Genomic DNA, 13,761 nt, shown 5'->3' with positions numbered 1-13,761 from the left:
TGCTTTGGGATATTTCTGAACATTAGCTTTTGCCACTTCCTAATTGTAGGATGGATTTGTTAAGTCCATTTTCTATTTCCACAGTAGGGGGCAGCATCTGCCCACATATTTTTTTTGTCAGCTATTCATCCGAAGTGAATTGGTAAGGCAAAACACGAAGTCATCTCTAGTTCATGGGATGTGTTGACTGAGATCAAAGTAAGCTAGTAAAAAAAACACACACTAGTATTTTGTTCTTAATGTTAAACATTAAGCTGATTTAAAAATCCCTTGCATTACAAAACCATATTCTTGCACTTGCAATAGTGTAGTCATTAAGTGTCGTATTTCAGCCAGATGCGATGTGCATTCTTACCTCGATGGAGTGCTCGCAGGTTCTGCTTTGCATGCCGGTGAAGCTCCTGGATACAGGGCGGCCTAGTGGAAGGATGGAACACATTGCGTTGCTGGTGCCAAGGAGCCTGATAATGTTTTGTTAGCTTGCTTTCCACGTCCAGGTTTGATACAGCTGTTAAAATAAAAAGAATAAACATATATGTATTATTCAGGAAAATAGGAGGCCAAACAATAAAGATCTGTGATACTTCTTGAGTTCGAGCCACAACAACTAATTTTAAAACCAAAACGGCCAGCATTACAGTCAGTAAACATCTATTCAAAGTTCCCCTTTTTTCTATGTGCAGTGCAACCTAGTGTTTAAGGTGGTCATGTGCACGTGCGAGGGAAGTTTTGCACTTGTCTTTTGAATTACTTTGTGTGAAAATATAAATGAAAACGGAACATAAATTCTGGACATTGGTGTCAGCTAAACAGTGGAGGCGACGCAAGCGCACGTATGTTGCTGCCTATCCTCCCTGTTAACTCTTTTCGTTAAAATTCGCGTTAAGTTTGCACTTCTTACACTTCTTTCACTTTTTTTATTGTATGTATAGTTCATGGATGCATCTGACTCGAACTGCGCTGATTTAGATTTATTTTTAAAGACAAGTTAATCTTTCTGTGGTTCACGGGACGAGTCTTACGAACATTTCTTTGCACCGTATCGATCTAGGTCCGCAGACGGAGATGGTGTCTTCTTCGTTATAATGGATCTACTGGATTGTTCTCGATTCCTTCTATACGTGCTTAATGACTGAGAAATTATCTGCTTTTTCACCCACCTGGTTTGCAGCTCTGAGGCGATCACGCCTGTAATACCCAGCGTTATATGTATGTGGCTGTACATTGGAACCTCCGATTTCTGATATCTTCATGTGCATCTTTTAATATCTCCTATGTGCTTCTTCTGCTGCTTAGTACCGCCGCTCATCTGCGCCACCAACCCCGACTGTCTCACCTTCTCCGCTATGCTGTGCTGCTTCCCTACTATCAGCATATAAATATTGCTCTGTACTATGTTACAATAGTCTCATCACAAACGTCTTCATATTAAACAGTTTGTCCAGAGCAAATGGTCAGACTGGAATGTCCTAAAAGACACTGGCATTGTGCGAAATATTTACATTGCACGTCAGGTCACCGCCACCGCTGGGCTACGAATGAAAAGTTCAACTGCAGCATTTGTTCAGGAATACGCCGACCTATTCATGGCTTTGGAAATAGGAGTGCCAGTATGCCAAATCTGCAGCTTGTTAAAATAAGCTTTGATCAAGGATCTGTGCACATTGAACCCTCGTCAGCTAATACTGCATTGTTTAACTTAAGATCTCTTAATGGCAAAACGCTGGTGCTATCAGAATTTTAAGTGCCTTGAGCATGGGAAAGACGTTATATAAGTAAAACGTATATATGTATGTATTATTATTATTATTATTATTATTATTATTATTATTATTATGGTTTGGAATTTACTTGCTCTCCCTACATTCCCTACAGATTTCCTTTTAGCTTTTAATTTCCATCCACAGTTAAAACACAACCTGTCAGATTATATCATAATGCTATACTGGCCAACTTGCGTCTTTATGTGTGATATGTTTTGATTTGGTGTCCAGTTTGATGCAATGAGTTGCAATACCCAACAACTAAACTTGCTTTCCTTTTATTCCCCCACACTCTCTTAAACTTTCTTTGGCAGTAAGTCCCTAACTGAAATATATATGCTCATTTTCCCAAATGTCCATGCAAAATGCACCTTGCATGTATGGCATACAAATAAATTAAAGAAAACCACGGAAAAAAAGATTTTAAGGGAGAATGCAAATATTAGGGATATAACTGAGAATGCCTGCCACCCCAGTTCTGTTGGCACATATTTTCAGATGCTTTGGTTCATATACTGAACAGACTTTACTTAGCCTAATATGCAGCTGAGCTTTAGATATTTTCATTCCAAGTCACATTTTTAAAAACCTTAACAAGTACCATTTTAGTAATATTTACTGGAATTGTTGTTTATAACAAATCAAATGAAGTTAGATAAGTTATACATACATACATTCTGTACTATATACTCCTAAATCCATTTGATCCAGTTCAGGGTTGCAGGTAGTCCAGTTGTGAATAGGTATTTATTAATTTTATGGTCAAAAGAAAAAAAACAAACTCGGATAGAGTGGAACATAGTGAATACATTTTTATTTATGAATTTGCATATTAGTCACTAAAAAGATCAGAACTGGTGAGGTAATATACAGTACAAGCAGGGCTGTGGAGTCGGTGCACAAAACCTTCGACTCCAACTCCTACTCCTCAGTTTATGGTAACACTGACTCTGACTCCTCTATTTGGAATTAAATTGATATATTTACTGCGTTGATTGAAAGCACACAACATGCAAGATACAATGCACTTCATCACTGCCTATGTGAATCATAGCACTCTTTCAGGTTTAACAGCTATAGCAAAGTTGTTGTGACTTACAAACACTCAGTAACATTAAACATAAAACTACACTTCACATTCTCTATCAACACAAAGTTGCTAAATATGGAAACGGAAGACTAAGAAGGATATTTGAAATTATGCTAAATAATTATAAATTGGCCCTGGTGTGAGTGTATGTATGGGTGTGTGCCTTTTGGGTCCTGCGATGGACTGGCACCCTGTCCAGGGCTCTTTCCTCCCTTATGCCTAATTCCTTTTGAACAAGCCCTGAACCCCTATGACTCTGAATTGGATTAAGCCGTCTGAGGATGTTAAGTTATATTAAAGACATAAGAGGGCACAGGGTTGCTTAAGATAGTGAAACTGCCTCCTAGTTTTGGAGTCCTGGGGTTCAGTCCCCCAGTCTGGGCAACATGATGTTTACACATTCTGTCCAAATAGTGTATATTTCCTATATCATAAAGGCTTATCTCCCTCCTCTGCTTATTTTGTTTTTTATTATATTTTGAATTTGAATGGTTTTAATTGGTTCATTCCCAATCCACACACCCTTTGACAAAGTCTTTGAATCCCAAGCATGTATATTAAGTGTGTCATATAGATACAATTAAAAAGAACATAAAGGTTACAGAAAAGAGAAAAAAAGACATACAATTGTGACTGTTATAACCTTGACTCAGACAAATGGATATTGTAAGGGTACCATGTAATGATGGTTTCTATTATAGACAAGATTTTGAATATTCAGCAGGGAAACTGAAAACTAAATGGTGTAGGTAAGAATCATAATTTGACACTGAGGAAGAGTCTGGAATCAGGAAGTCTACAACTACAACCACTACACTACACCAGAGACAAAGTAAAAAAGCACAGTTTTCTACCGAGAAGGGCAGGCACAAACTAAGGATTTTTTCCCCTATCTACTGTAAACTAATGCTTAATATAATTTTATTTGCAACCAAAGTTAAACTATTGAGACTAAGTAACTGTCATCTTAAATAACGTCTGCCTGATGATGAAGATCACAGTGATCACAGGACTAGCAGCTGGCACTGTAATTATCTTATATATAAATGTCTATGTGTGGAAGTGTGTGTGTCTGTCCAGCCAGGAAGTGAGAGGTGGAGTCGAGGTAAGGGCTCCTCCTCCGAGGAAACAGAAAACTCGCTTAGCCGCTAATAACACAAGCGAGGCGAGCACGTCTGCAAAATGAAACCTCAGAAGAAAGACAAAGTCGCTTAGCCGCTAACATCGGGAAAACGGTGTCCCTTTTACTTTTCCTCCCGCCGCTAATGCACAAGTGATGCAAGCACGCTGGCAAAATGAATCTTCTTAGGAGAGAGATGCCCAGAGTAATTCCTTTCAATTAACTGATATCTCTACATTTCAGTTTTTTTTTCTGACGATTTCAATAGTTTCTAGGACCCCAGGCTTTTTACAGCACAGCCTTACACAGCTAGTAAATAATAATTATAAAATAAGGTAATGACGTCCAGGAAAAACACACACCACAAAGAGAATAATAAACCTTTATAAACATATCAGTAATAGCAATCTTCCACATAAATGAAGAACCGCTGAAGCTTCATTCATAACAGCTTTCAAACTGGTACACTTACTCATCATAACTTAATCCTTCTACTTTGTTGTTGATGTGAGACAGTTCAGTATTTCCATCTTTAAAATTTAAATTTTACAAAAACATTGTCTAAATTTGAGCGGCACAATTGTGCAGTGGTAGCGCTGCTGTCTCGCAATAAGGAGACCTAGGTTTGCTTCCTGGGTCCTCCCTGCGTGGAGTTTGCATGTTCTACCCGTGTCTGCATGGGTTTCCTCCGGGTGCTCTGGTTTCCTCCCACAGTCCAAAGACATGCAGGTTAGGCACATTGGCGATTCTAAATTGGCCCTAGTGTGTGCTTGGTGTGTGTGTGTGTGTGTGTGTGTGTGTGTCCTGTGGTGGGTTGGCGCCCTGCCCGGGATTGTTTCCTGCCTTGCGTCCTTTGTTGGCTGGCATTGGCTCCAGCAGACTCCCCGTGACCCTGTGTTCGGATTCAGCAGGTTAGAAAATGGATGGATGTCTAAATTTTTTTTGTGCTTTTGTGTTAATGCAGATGGCAAACATTTAAAAGAAATAGTGTAAACATATATAGACGTGTATTAGTGGATTGTGGAAATGACTGGTTGTTCTAAATTGGCTCAGTGGAAGAGGATGAGTATAGTATGCATGGTATCCCATCTCCATCCATCCATTTTCCAATCCGCTGAATCCGAACACAGGGTCATGAGGGTCTGCTGGAGCCAATCCCAGTCAACACAGGGAACCAATCCCGGGCAGGGCGCCAACCTACCACAGGACACACACACATCCACACACCAAGCAGACACACTAGGGACAATTTAGGATTGCCAATACACCTAACCTGCATGTCTTTGGGCTGTGGGAGCAAACTCCACGCAGGGAGGACCCGGGAAGCGAACCCAGGTCTCCTGACTGCGAGGCAGCAGCGCTAACACTGCGTCACCGTGCCGCCTGTATCCCATCTCGATCTGTGTTATGGTTATGTAGGATGCTGCCAGGATAGGCTCTGGTCCCAACAACGTTTTATTGAAATATTAAAAGCTAAAATATTCATTTCAAATTACTGGCAATAAAAATACAAAGCAAAATTTCAGTTAGACGTCTGCACCAATTAATAAGATGTTGCATTATAAAATGGAGTAGCTATCTACTTTTGGATATCCAATGGATGCTGTATGAAATTAAATTAAAATTTCCACTTTTATCCATTGCATTTTGGAGATGGGACACCTCAACAGTCTACGGAGATTTGACGCATTGTACTGGCTAGAAGGTATGTTTGTCTGTGTGTTTGGGTTCCTTATTTCTCATAATCGGAATGCTGAGTACATGTCTATTGTATTCAGTTTTGGCCCTGATTTAACAAGGAAGCTTATGGCAGGACCAAAATCCATACATTCACAATGTTGCCCACATTTAGATGTCTTCAAATAATTATGTACACTGATAAATGTTACTTCAACTAACAAATGTAAGTAGAGTCTTCAGAGAATGAGAGCTAAGGAACTGAAGTAAGAAATACTTGAGATTAGGAGATCTACTTAAAATAAACTTTTGTATTTTATAAAACTCTTGTTATCATGGTGCCAGAGAATGGCAACATTTTGCATGTTGGTCAGAAATGCAAATAAGAATTTTACTGTACTATGTGCAGTTGGCAATATTGATATTATTACTACTATGATTCCTAAGCATTTTAAACGGTGTTAAAGTTAATCTCCTCTGAAGCCTACTTGTGACTACACAGAAGTGCACCATCCACAATTGTGTAGTTTTGGCTGATCCTGAGGCTCATTTCAAGGTAATGTTCCTGTCCAAAGTACAGAGTTGCACTTTTAATACAGCTTTCTGTTAAAAAAATAAAAATAAACATTCTCCTGGATGACAAGCTGAACTTGAACAAAATACAATTTTTAGTGAGTGCAAGGTGAGACACGTTCATATTTGTGAACTACAAAATTATGGTACTGATTTCTGTAGAAGAAAAGTGTGTCTTTGTGTTGCATATATTGTAGGGTGAAAGCAAATAAACCTTTTACAGCAATATTCAAGGTACAAACCTTCCCTTGGTGGTTTCCTAGAACATTTACAACTGAAGCCCAAAAAGGTTAAGTGGCTTGCTTGGGGTGGCAGTGGTGGGTACTAAACCTTATGGTTTCAAACACAAATGTTCCTTTTTTAAGCCACATCTCCCAGCAAATTAATTGTTAAAAATATTGGCAAAGTGAAATAAGATTAATTATTTTTTGGGCCTAGGTACACTTTCATTTACTGTTTGTTAACTAACATTTCCACATGGTAAGCACATTTTTCTATCCTGGATTCAAATGTAAAATTAGTATTTCTCAGCATAGAGCTTCAGTATGGGCTGGGCATCCCCCATTTGAAGGCAGTACCACAGAGGGCTCCCACACTGCCAGACTCTGCCTGCTCCTTTCATGCTGTTGTTTTTAAGGCTCTTTGGAAAACCGGTGGGGAGAAGGCTTCTGCTCTATTTACCCGCTACTCTGCTACCTATTATCTAGGATCATCAAAATATGTGCAAGGTTAGGCACACACAAGCATGCAAATATAAACTGGATATTCACAGAGGTCAAAAGCCAGGGGAAAAATATAATAATATGAATCCACAGATACAGAAAGCACACAAATTTAAAGATCCAGAACACTGTGAGCAGTACTATTTTTCTGGTCTTGATACATTAGTTTTTAGTAAAAGTGTCTGTAAAAATAACACAGCATCCACCTAGGCGACTTTTCTGATAGTAATGGGTGTAAAGTGAGAACCACTCAGAACAGGACAAGCTGCCAGTACATCAAACTGCATACACACTCACAAACACACACATACTTGTATTCAGCTAATTTAGAGTCAAACAGTAACCTAACCTGTAAATAAACACTGTTCTAAAGATCAACAAGTAGAACCAAAATATTGGTCTTTGACAGTATCTTTTATATAAATAGATACAGAGATAGTTAGATGAATATAAAGATATACACATTTCTATTTTTTTGCCATAAATGTGCTTTAAAACACAGAAGGCATCTTAATAACCTCCTGAGATTTATCTTATGCATAAAGGTAATGTTTACTTTGTGGAAAAAGCTCTGAAAGTGACAATATACGGTATGTATTGAACCTTTGTTATTGAATTACTTTAAACTAAATAAGCATTATGTTGTTTCACTTATAATTATTCAATATAGGATCAGAAGAGATCCCAACAGTAACTAACTATAAAAGGGCCACCAGTCTATTATTTAACACCTTTTTTCAAACAGTAGCTAATTTGTTTGCCTCAGTTAGGTGACTTGGTCAAAGGCAAAATGGCGGGGCTGCCACATAGGAAAAATCTTCAGATTTTTCGGCTTCGTCTCCAGGTCGTCACTGCATCATTGTCTTGCAATGTCATTTCTAGCGATTCATCAATTTGTTTTTTGAACTTGGCTTTTCCATTACTGGGTCACTGAGCAGCATAAGGCACAATGCAGAAACCAACTCTGGATGGAGCACTAGTGCACAGATAACATGCATACCGTCACTCACACAAGTACAATTTAGATTTGCAGGATAACCTTAAATATAAGACTTTGGCATGTGAGAAAAGAAAACTCATGTGATTGCAGAAAAAATCATGCAAACTATGCAGACAGTAAGCAGACAGAGAACTGTATCCAAGTCTCTTCAGCTGTGAGTCTGCATCACTGTAGTGCAGGCCCACGTCACTTTTATGCATATCTAAAATACAGTAAAGGTCTTACAAGTATGCTGTGATAGACTTTTCCTTCTTCAGTTGCCTGAAAATTCACAGGAAAGTTTTCAGGTTGGCAACAAAATTACATTTTACATGAAGTGTACTGAATAATTGGCATATTTTAGCGTGATGCATCATTTTCCAGTAGATCTCACGACAGGCAGCTATTGATGTGGCTGGCGACGGCTAATATTAGTTCTGTCTTCCTCTTGGAAAATACTATTCCAAACCACAAATCTTTTGGCAGTGACTGTGATTAGGGATTTGCAGAGAGCAGAGAACACATAAACATCCTAATTTATAAGCATCCCATAAGAAAAGATTTCTAGCTTTCACAACATAGGAATGAACAGTACGGCCATGCCATTTCTCTTCAGATTGTTTAGGAAAAGAGTGGAAGAAGCTGTGCAGTTGTTTTATGGATATCATTTATATGAAATTTGTATTTTACTGCCTTCTAAATCACAATAATATAACAAACGTATTATAAGAGATGCTGCTGTTACCCTTTGCTTGGCATCTTTATGTTCCATCTACTCTATATTCTACAGCACTCTGCATGCTCTAATTTTTGAGACTTTGGATATGGTTGATGTGCTGCTTGTAATAGTGCAGCAATACCTAAATTATTTTAATGTCACAACTTTGCTGTGAAGTGGAATACATAATATTCATCCTAGCCATTTTCTGTCTGTTTCTACTATAGAGTTATGGGACACTAGAACCTGTCCTAGCAGCATTTAATGCAAGCCAGGACTCAACTCTGGTTAGGATGTTAATCCATCGCAGAGCTCATGCATGCACACAGTGCTGAATTCACATCAACAGTCAGCCTAATCTGTGGTAGGATGGATAGTGGTTCTTAATCTGACATAACATGGCCGATACCTGCAAACAAAGGGTGCCAACATCACAGAGCTTACTCATGTACACACCCACACCTATTGTTGGCCAATTTAGAATTTAGATATGTAGAATAAAAACTGGTGTACCCATAGAATATTACATGTGTTCATCCGGGGAACGTACAAATGTAACACAGATAATGACTAGTCACAGTCACCAAGAATGATGACAAAACAGTCATTTCCATTCTTACACATACTGGAACAGTTCTAGCCACTGTGCAACTTCAACTTAAACTTACCGACGTAAATTCTTTTGCACAGAGACAGACTTCATTGACAGTTGATGTCATAAACGTGGCAATGGAGTCCCTACTACTTTCTTTAATTATCTCAGTATGCTTATGCATATTGGAACAATTTAAACTTGATAATCAACCTGTAATATACATGTATCAGAAGTTGGAGAAACAAAGAATAAGTGGAGAAAACCCATGCATACACATGCCAAAAATGCAAACTCCACCTAATAAGCAGCGTGGAATTTGAACCCGGGAACCAAATGTTGGAAGACAGTCTCACTAACCACTACATTGCCAAACCACCATACGTAATATTTAAAATCAATCAATTGTAATTTTATGAAGTGTAATTCAGCAAAAACTTCCAGTGTGTGTTACAGCATAGAATACAGTGGGTTCTATAAGTAAAAAAGTCACAGGTCAACCTACTTCTAAACTCACAGAGAAGCCAGGGATTTTATCAGGGTTTCAAGACTAATACCTTAGTCAGGATAAAACCCAGTCTGTCATAAAAGCATTCAGAAAGAAGAGTTGATCTATTAATTTCATAAAATGAGCTGTGGTGCATCCTGAAATGTGTACCTCTTCAAGCTCTTTGCGTGTCCTGACAAAACAGACGGATTGCTCGATGTTATCCAACCTTAAGAACTGTACATAGTCCAGCTTTCCTGAATAAAAAGTGATTAAAGAGCTTTCTGGATGCTATTTATGTCACTTGCAGGATAATCATGTCACCAAATGTTGTGCAGAGAAGCTAAATGTTGGATTACAAAATTTGTGTTTAACTGAGGGTTTGAAATAAAAAGGGCAAATTCAAAAATGAGATTTTTAGTTTTTAGATTAGAGGCAGAACGGAAAAAGAGCACAGATTACTCAGGTTATCTTGTGTTGACCTGTATTGCTTTTTTTCTGACATAATAGTATTACATAGTGCCATTGTCCAAGTGCCTGCTAAGTGTTTATACAAAAAAATGTGGTCATACAATTCTGATATCTGCACAAAAATAAATCACATAACTGGTATAAATGGTGGTCTTTTTTGAAAATCTGAAATCGCACTCTGGACACCTGCTTGCTTCTCGACTTTCTACACACACCTTTGTTGCCATGACAACCCCTTCACTACCCTCCATCTTACATTATGAAAATGCAAATATTGCTTGGACTCTGAAAGCTGTTTGCAAAGATCAGTTAGAAAATGACTAAATCCAGAACACCTTGCCTGTCTTTGCTTTAGTGTGGGGTAGCATATGTTGTAAAATGCACAGCAGCATCTTCACATTGTCTCTCGATGGACTAATAGCTAAATGTGGTGAAGGAGGTTCACTGTATTCTCTTCCTGTCATCATGATGTAGCTGAAGCTCTGTTTTGAAGAACAGTTTAACAAAAGAGATTTAACAAATACTGACAGTGATTGGGTGCATGCCAAGAAACAGACATTACGGTGAAGGAAAAAAAAATGATGACGAGGCTTTGCTTGCAATTATTAAGAAAAGAAAGCATTATGGGAAATCCGCTAAAGTGTGTGAGAGAAAAATGGTTTGCGTACTTACTGGACAAGTCACAATGCACTGCCTAATCTGACTTTAGGTTTAGAAAATTCTGCACAAATTATTTTTACACCCAGCATACCGTGCACATAGTTACACATATGCAATACTATTAAAATAAAATACTAATCACCATACAATATGTAAATATACAAATGTATATACAATGTTTACATATCACTTAACTCTGACATTAATTATTTTTAAAATGCAGTCTATCTATCAGGTTCTTAAATCTACTGAATGTAGAACCATAAGAAAATGGGAATATAACATAAGGTAAATTAAGACAAGGGATACTGAGCAAAATGATTTGTTGATTTTAACAGTGGTCCTTTATTCTAACAGCCTATTAATGCATCAGTTTCCTATAATAACTTGATTAGTCCAACACAAGGACAGGAAGAGATTATTCCTGTAGACTTGCAGCAAGAAAATAACCGTGCTTGGGTACAGGGCAGGCTCACACACTAACAAGTACTGACTTTAGGCCAGCCTTGACATACCAGTTCACCTAACAATTAAATATTTGGACAAACTCCACACAGACACCTAGGGAACTCACAAAGTCTACATGGATGAACTGAGAACTGGAACTCATTCAGTGGAGCTGTCAAGCAGAAGTGCTACTGTGCCTACTAATGCTATATGCAAAAAATACTTAAGCAATACTCAACATCTTCTTAACAGAGTCAACTGCAGTTTAGATTTTTGTTAATAGATTTTAAAGTTCATTAGGTTCTATAAAATATTTAATAGCTTTTAAACTATTATGAATAACTATTTTCTCATTGGTGTTCTGTGAATAGTCTAGACCAGGGAGTCAAACAAGTTATCTAACACTTAATATGTATTCATTACACATTTCTTAATAGTTATCAGTTCGGCCACCAAATAAGTATTTATCTATTTACATAAAACGCTAAGGTCTGTCCATATGTCACGCAATTAGTAACAAAACAATGGGGCTAGAACCTGGATCTTGTCCTTAATCTAAAGATTATGACCCAGTACATTTTGGAAATTCAAAAAAAATGAGGTAGCTTCACAAATGTGATCTGTGGTTGTGTGTTTCTTACAGCACACTGATCGAGAAAGTGACATGGCAAAAAGAAAAAGCAGAATAGTGACATCTGCTGAGCATCAATCAAATTGCAGAAGGTGATTAAGTGATGAAGAACACCGTAATAGGAAGAAGAGGAATAAGAATGGCACAATCTGCTAAGTTTCAAGCAAATAACAGAATGCAACAGCAGACAAAGTGCTGAGACACAGACAAGCAAGACGTAATCAATTTATTCTAATATGTTCTTGAAATTAAAAAGCTTTAGGGTGCAGCAACCTGGTGGCCACTTTACAGTTGGGCATTAAACATTTATTCTAATAAAAGCACATTTTCTGCAATTTCATTTTGATAAGAAAGCTCCCAAAGACTATGTAATTGTAGCTGCTTGTGATATTCAAAATATTTTGTAAATCAGTGGCATAATTCACTTCTTACCGGGCACCAGTAAATGAGAATCTGCCATGAGCTTTTGACTTTTAATGGGGTGCAGTTTTACTGTGCCAAAAATAGTACAAAAATAATCAGGTTAAACTGTAATTGTCTCCTTTATTAGAAGACAAACTGACAAGATGGTTAGCACAGCTGCCTCACAGCCTCTGATGACTGAGTTGAAATCCTGGACTTTTCATGGCCTTTATGGCATGCTGGTTCCCCAAGTGTTTGCATAGATATTTTGATGCTGCTGTTTTCCTCAGAGTGGTTAATTGGTAGCATTAAAATGGCCCATAATACGTGAGTGTAGGAGTGTATGACGATATTACTTCTACTACTGCTACCAATACTACCACTACTACTACTATTACTACTACAGTCATACTGATAGTGCATCTAGAAGTGAATTCTAGAGTTTACCTGAAAGTAGTTCCACTTGTCTTGAATATACTGCACATCAAGAGATGAACAAAGACTTGACTGAGAGACTAGTGTGTGAAAGGTGAACAAGGAGCATTTAAGAAGTGTTATAGGTAACTGGAGCAGTCACTCCATGAGGCAGAAATGGCTGACTGTATTTACAATAGGTAGGCCACTCTATTGTTCTGGCTAAGAACTGGTTATTAAGTAAGTAGAGAGAAACAATTGCTGCAAGTACAAAATATTAATATTATGTATTTTTTATTTTCACATATCTCTCTATTATAATAAAAAAAATCCTGGGATGAGACAAGACTTTTTAGCCTGGGACAAGACGTGACTTTTTCAGAGAGATACTTTCACGTCCTGCGAGACAAGACTTTGTGCCAAGAGATTTAACCACGCCCGGGGCCGTAAATAAAAGACAAAGAGTAGATGACAAAGTAGAACGTCGTAAAGAATCCAAAAATGTTGGTGTGATACACATGCAGAGCAGGTTAGAGATAATGAAAGTGTTGCCATCAGGGAAAAGTAGTGTTTCTTCCCAATGAAAAGGCGTATCCGCGAGAATTAAAAGATTTGCTGTTTGGTGAAAGTGAAATCCACATACGTGAGTGTCAGAGACACGAAGTGGCTGGCACCTAGCGTAGGCTGGGGGGTTTGGTGAGCTAAATGAGCAGGGGGCAATGCCCCCTAGTACTATAATAAGTGAACCCCTGGTCAGATGTGTTACTCATAACTACACTTATTAAACAAGCCCTGATCATGATGGTCAAGTTCTCAGAAAACAAAGTGACACTGGGACAGTGTATTCCCAGTTTGGACAAACTTATCAGCCCCATGTGGGTAGCCAACAATGGCCCAATTAGGATGATAATTTGATACTAAATGGGTTTGATCTTAGTTTGCATTATTAATGTGATGCCCTAATATAACAAATACAAACATACAAACAATGTAAGAGAAATAGTTGCATAAATAA

The 13,761-nt window shown here is 38.0% G+C and overlaps 1 protein-coding gene across 3 annotated transcripts in view; it reads right to left on the bottom strand.

The window, feature by feature from the left end:
- Positions 1-13,761, bottom strand: part of nhsb (Nance-Horan syndrome b (congenital cataracts and dental anomalies)) — a 395,407-nt gene that overhangs the window by 75,065 nt on the left and 306,581 nt on the right. For all 3 annotated transcript variants that reach the window (XM_051927098.1, XM_028799809.2, XM_051927099.1), the window contains exon 2: positions 356-508. In XM_051927098.1, coding sequence (XP_051783058.1) covers positions 356-508 — 153 coding nt within the window. The remainder of the gene's footprint in view (positions 1-355; positions 509-13,761) is intronic.

Source organism: Erpetoichthys calabaricus, chromosome 4, assembly GCF_900747795.2.
Source record: "Erpetoichthys calabaricus chromosome 4, fErpCal1.3, whole genome shotgun sequence".
Classification (NCBI taxonomy): Eukaryota; Metazoa; Chordata; class Cladistia; order Polypteriformes; family Polypteridae; genus Erpetoichthys; species Erpetoichthys calabaricus.
The sequence above is the reverse complement of the archived record's forward strand: the minus strand, read 5'-3'. Positions and strand labels throughout refer to the sequence as shown.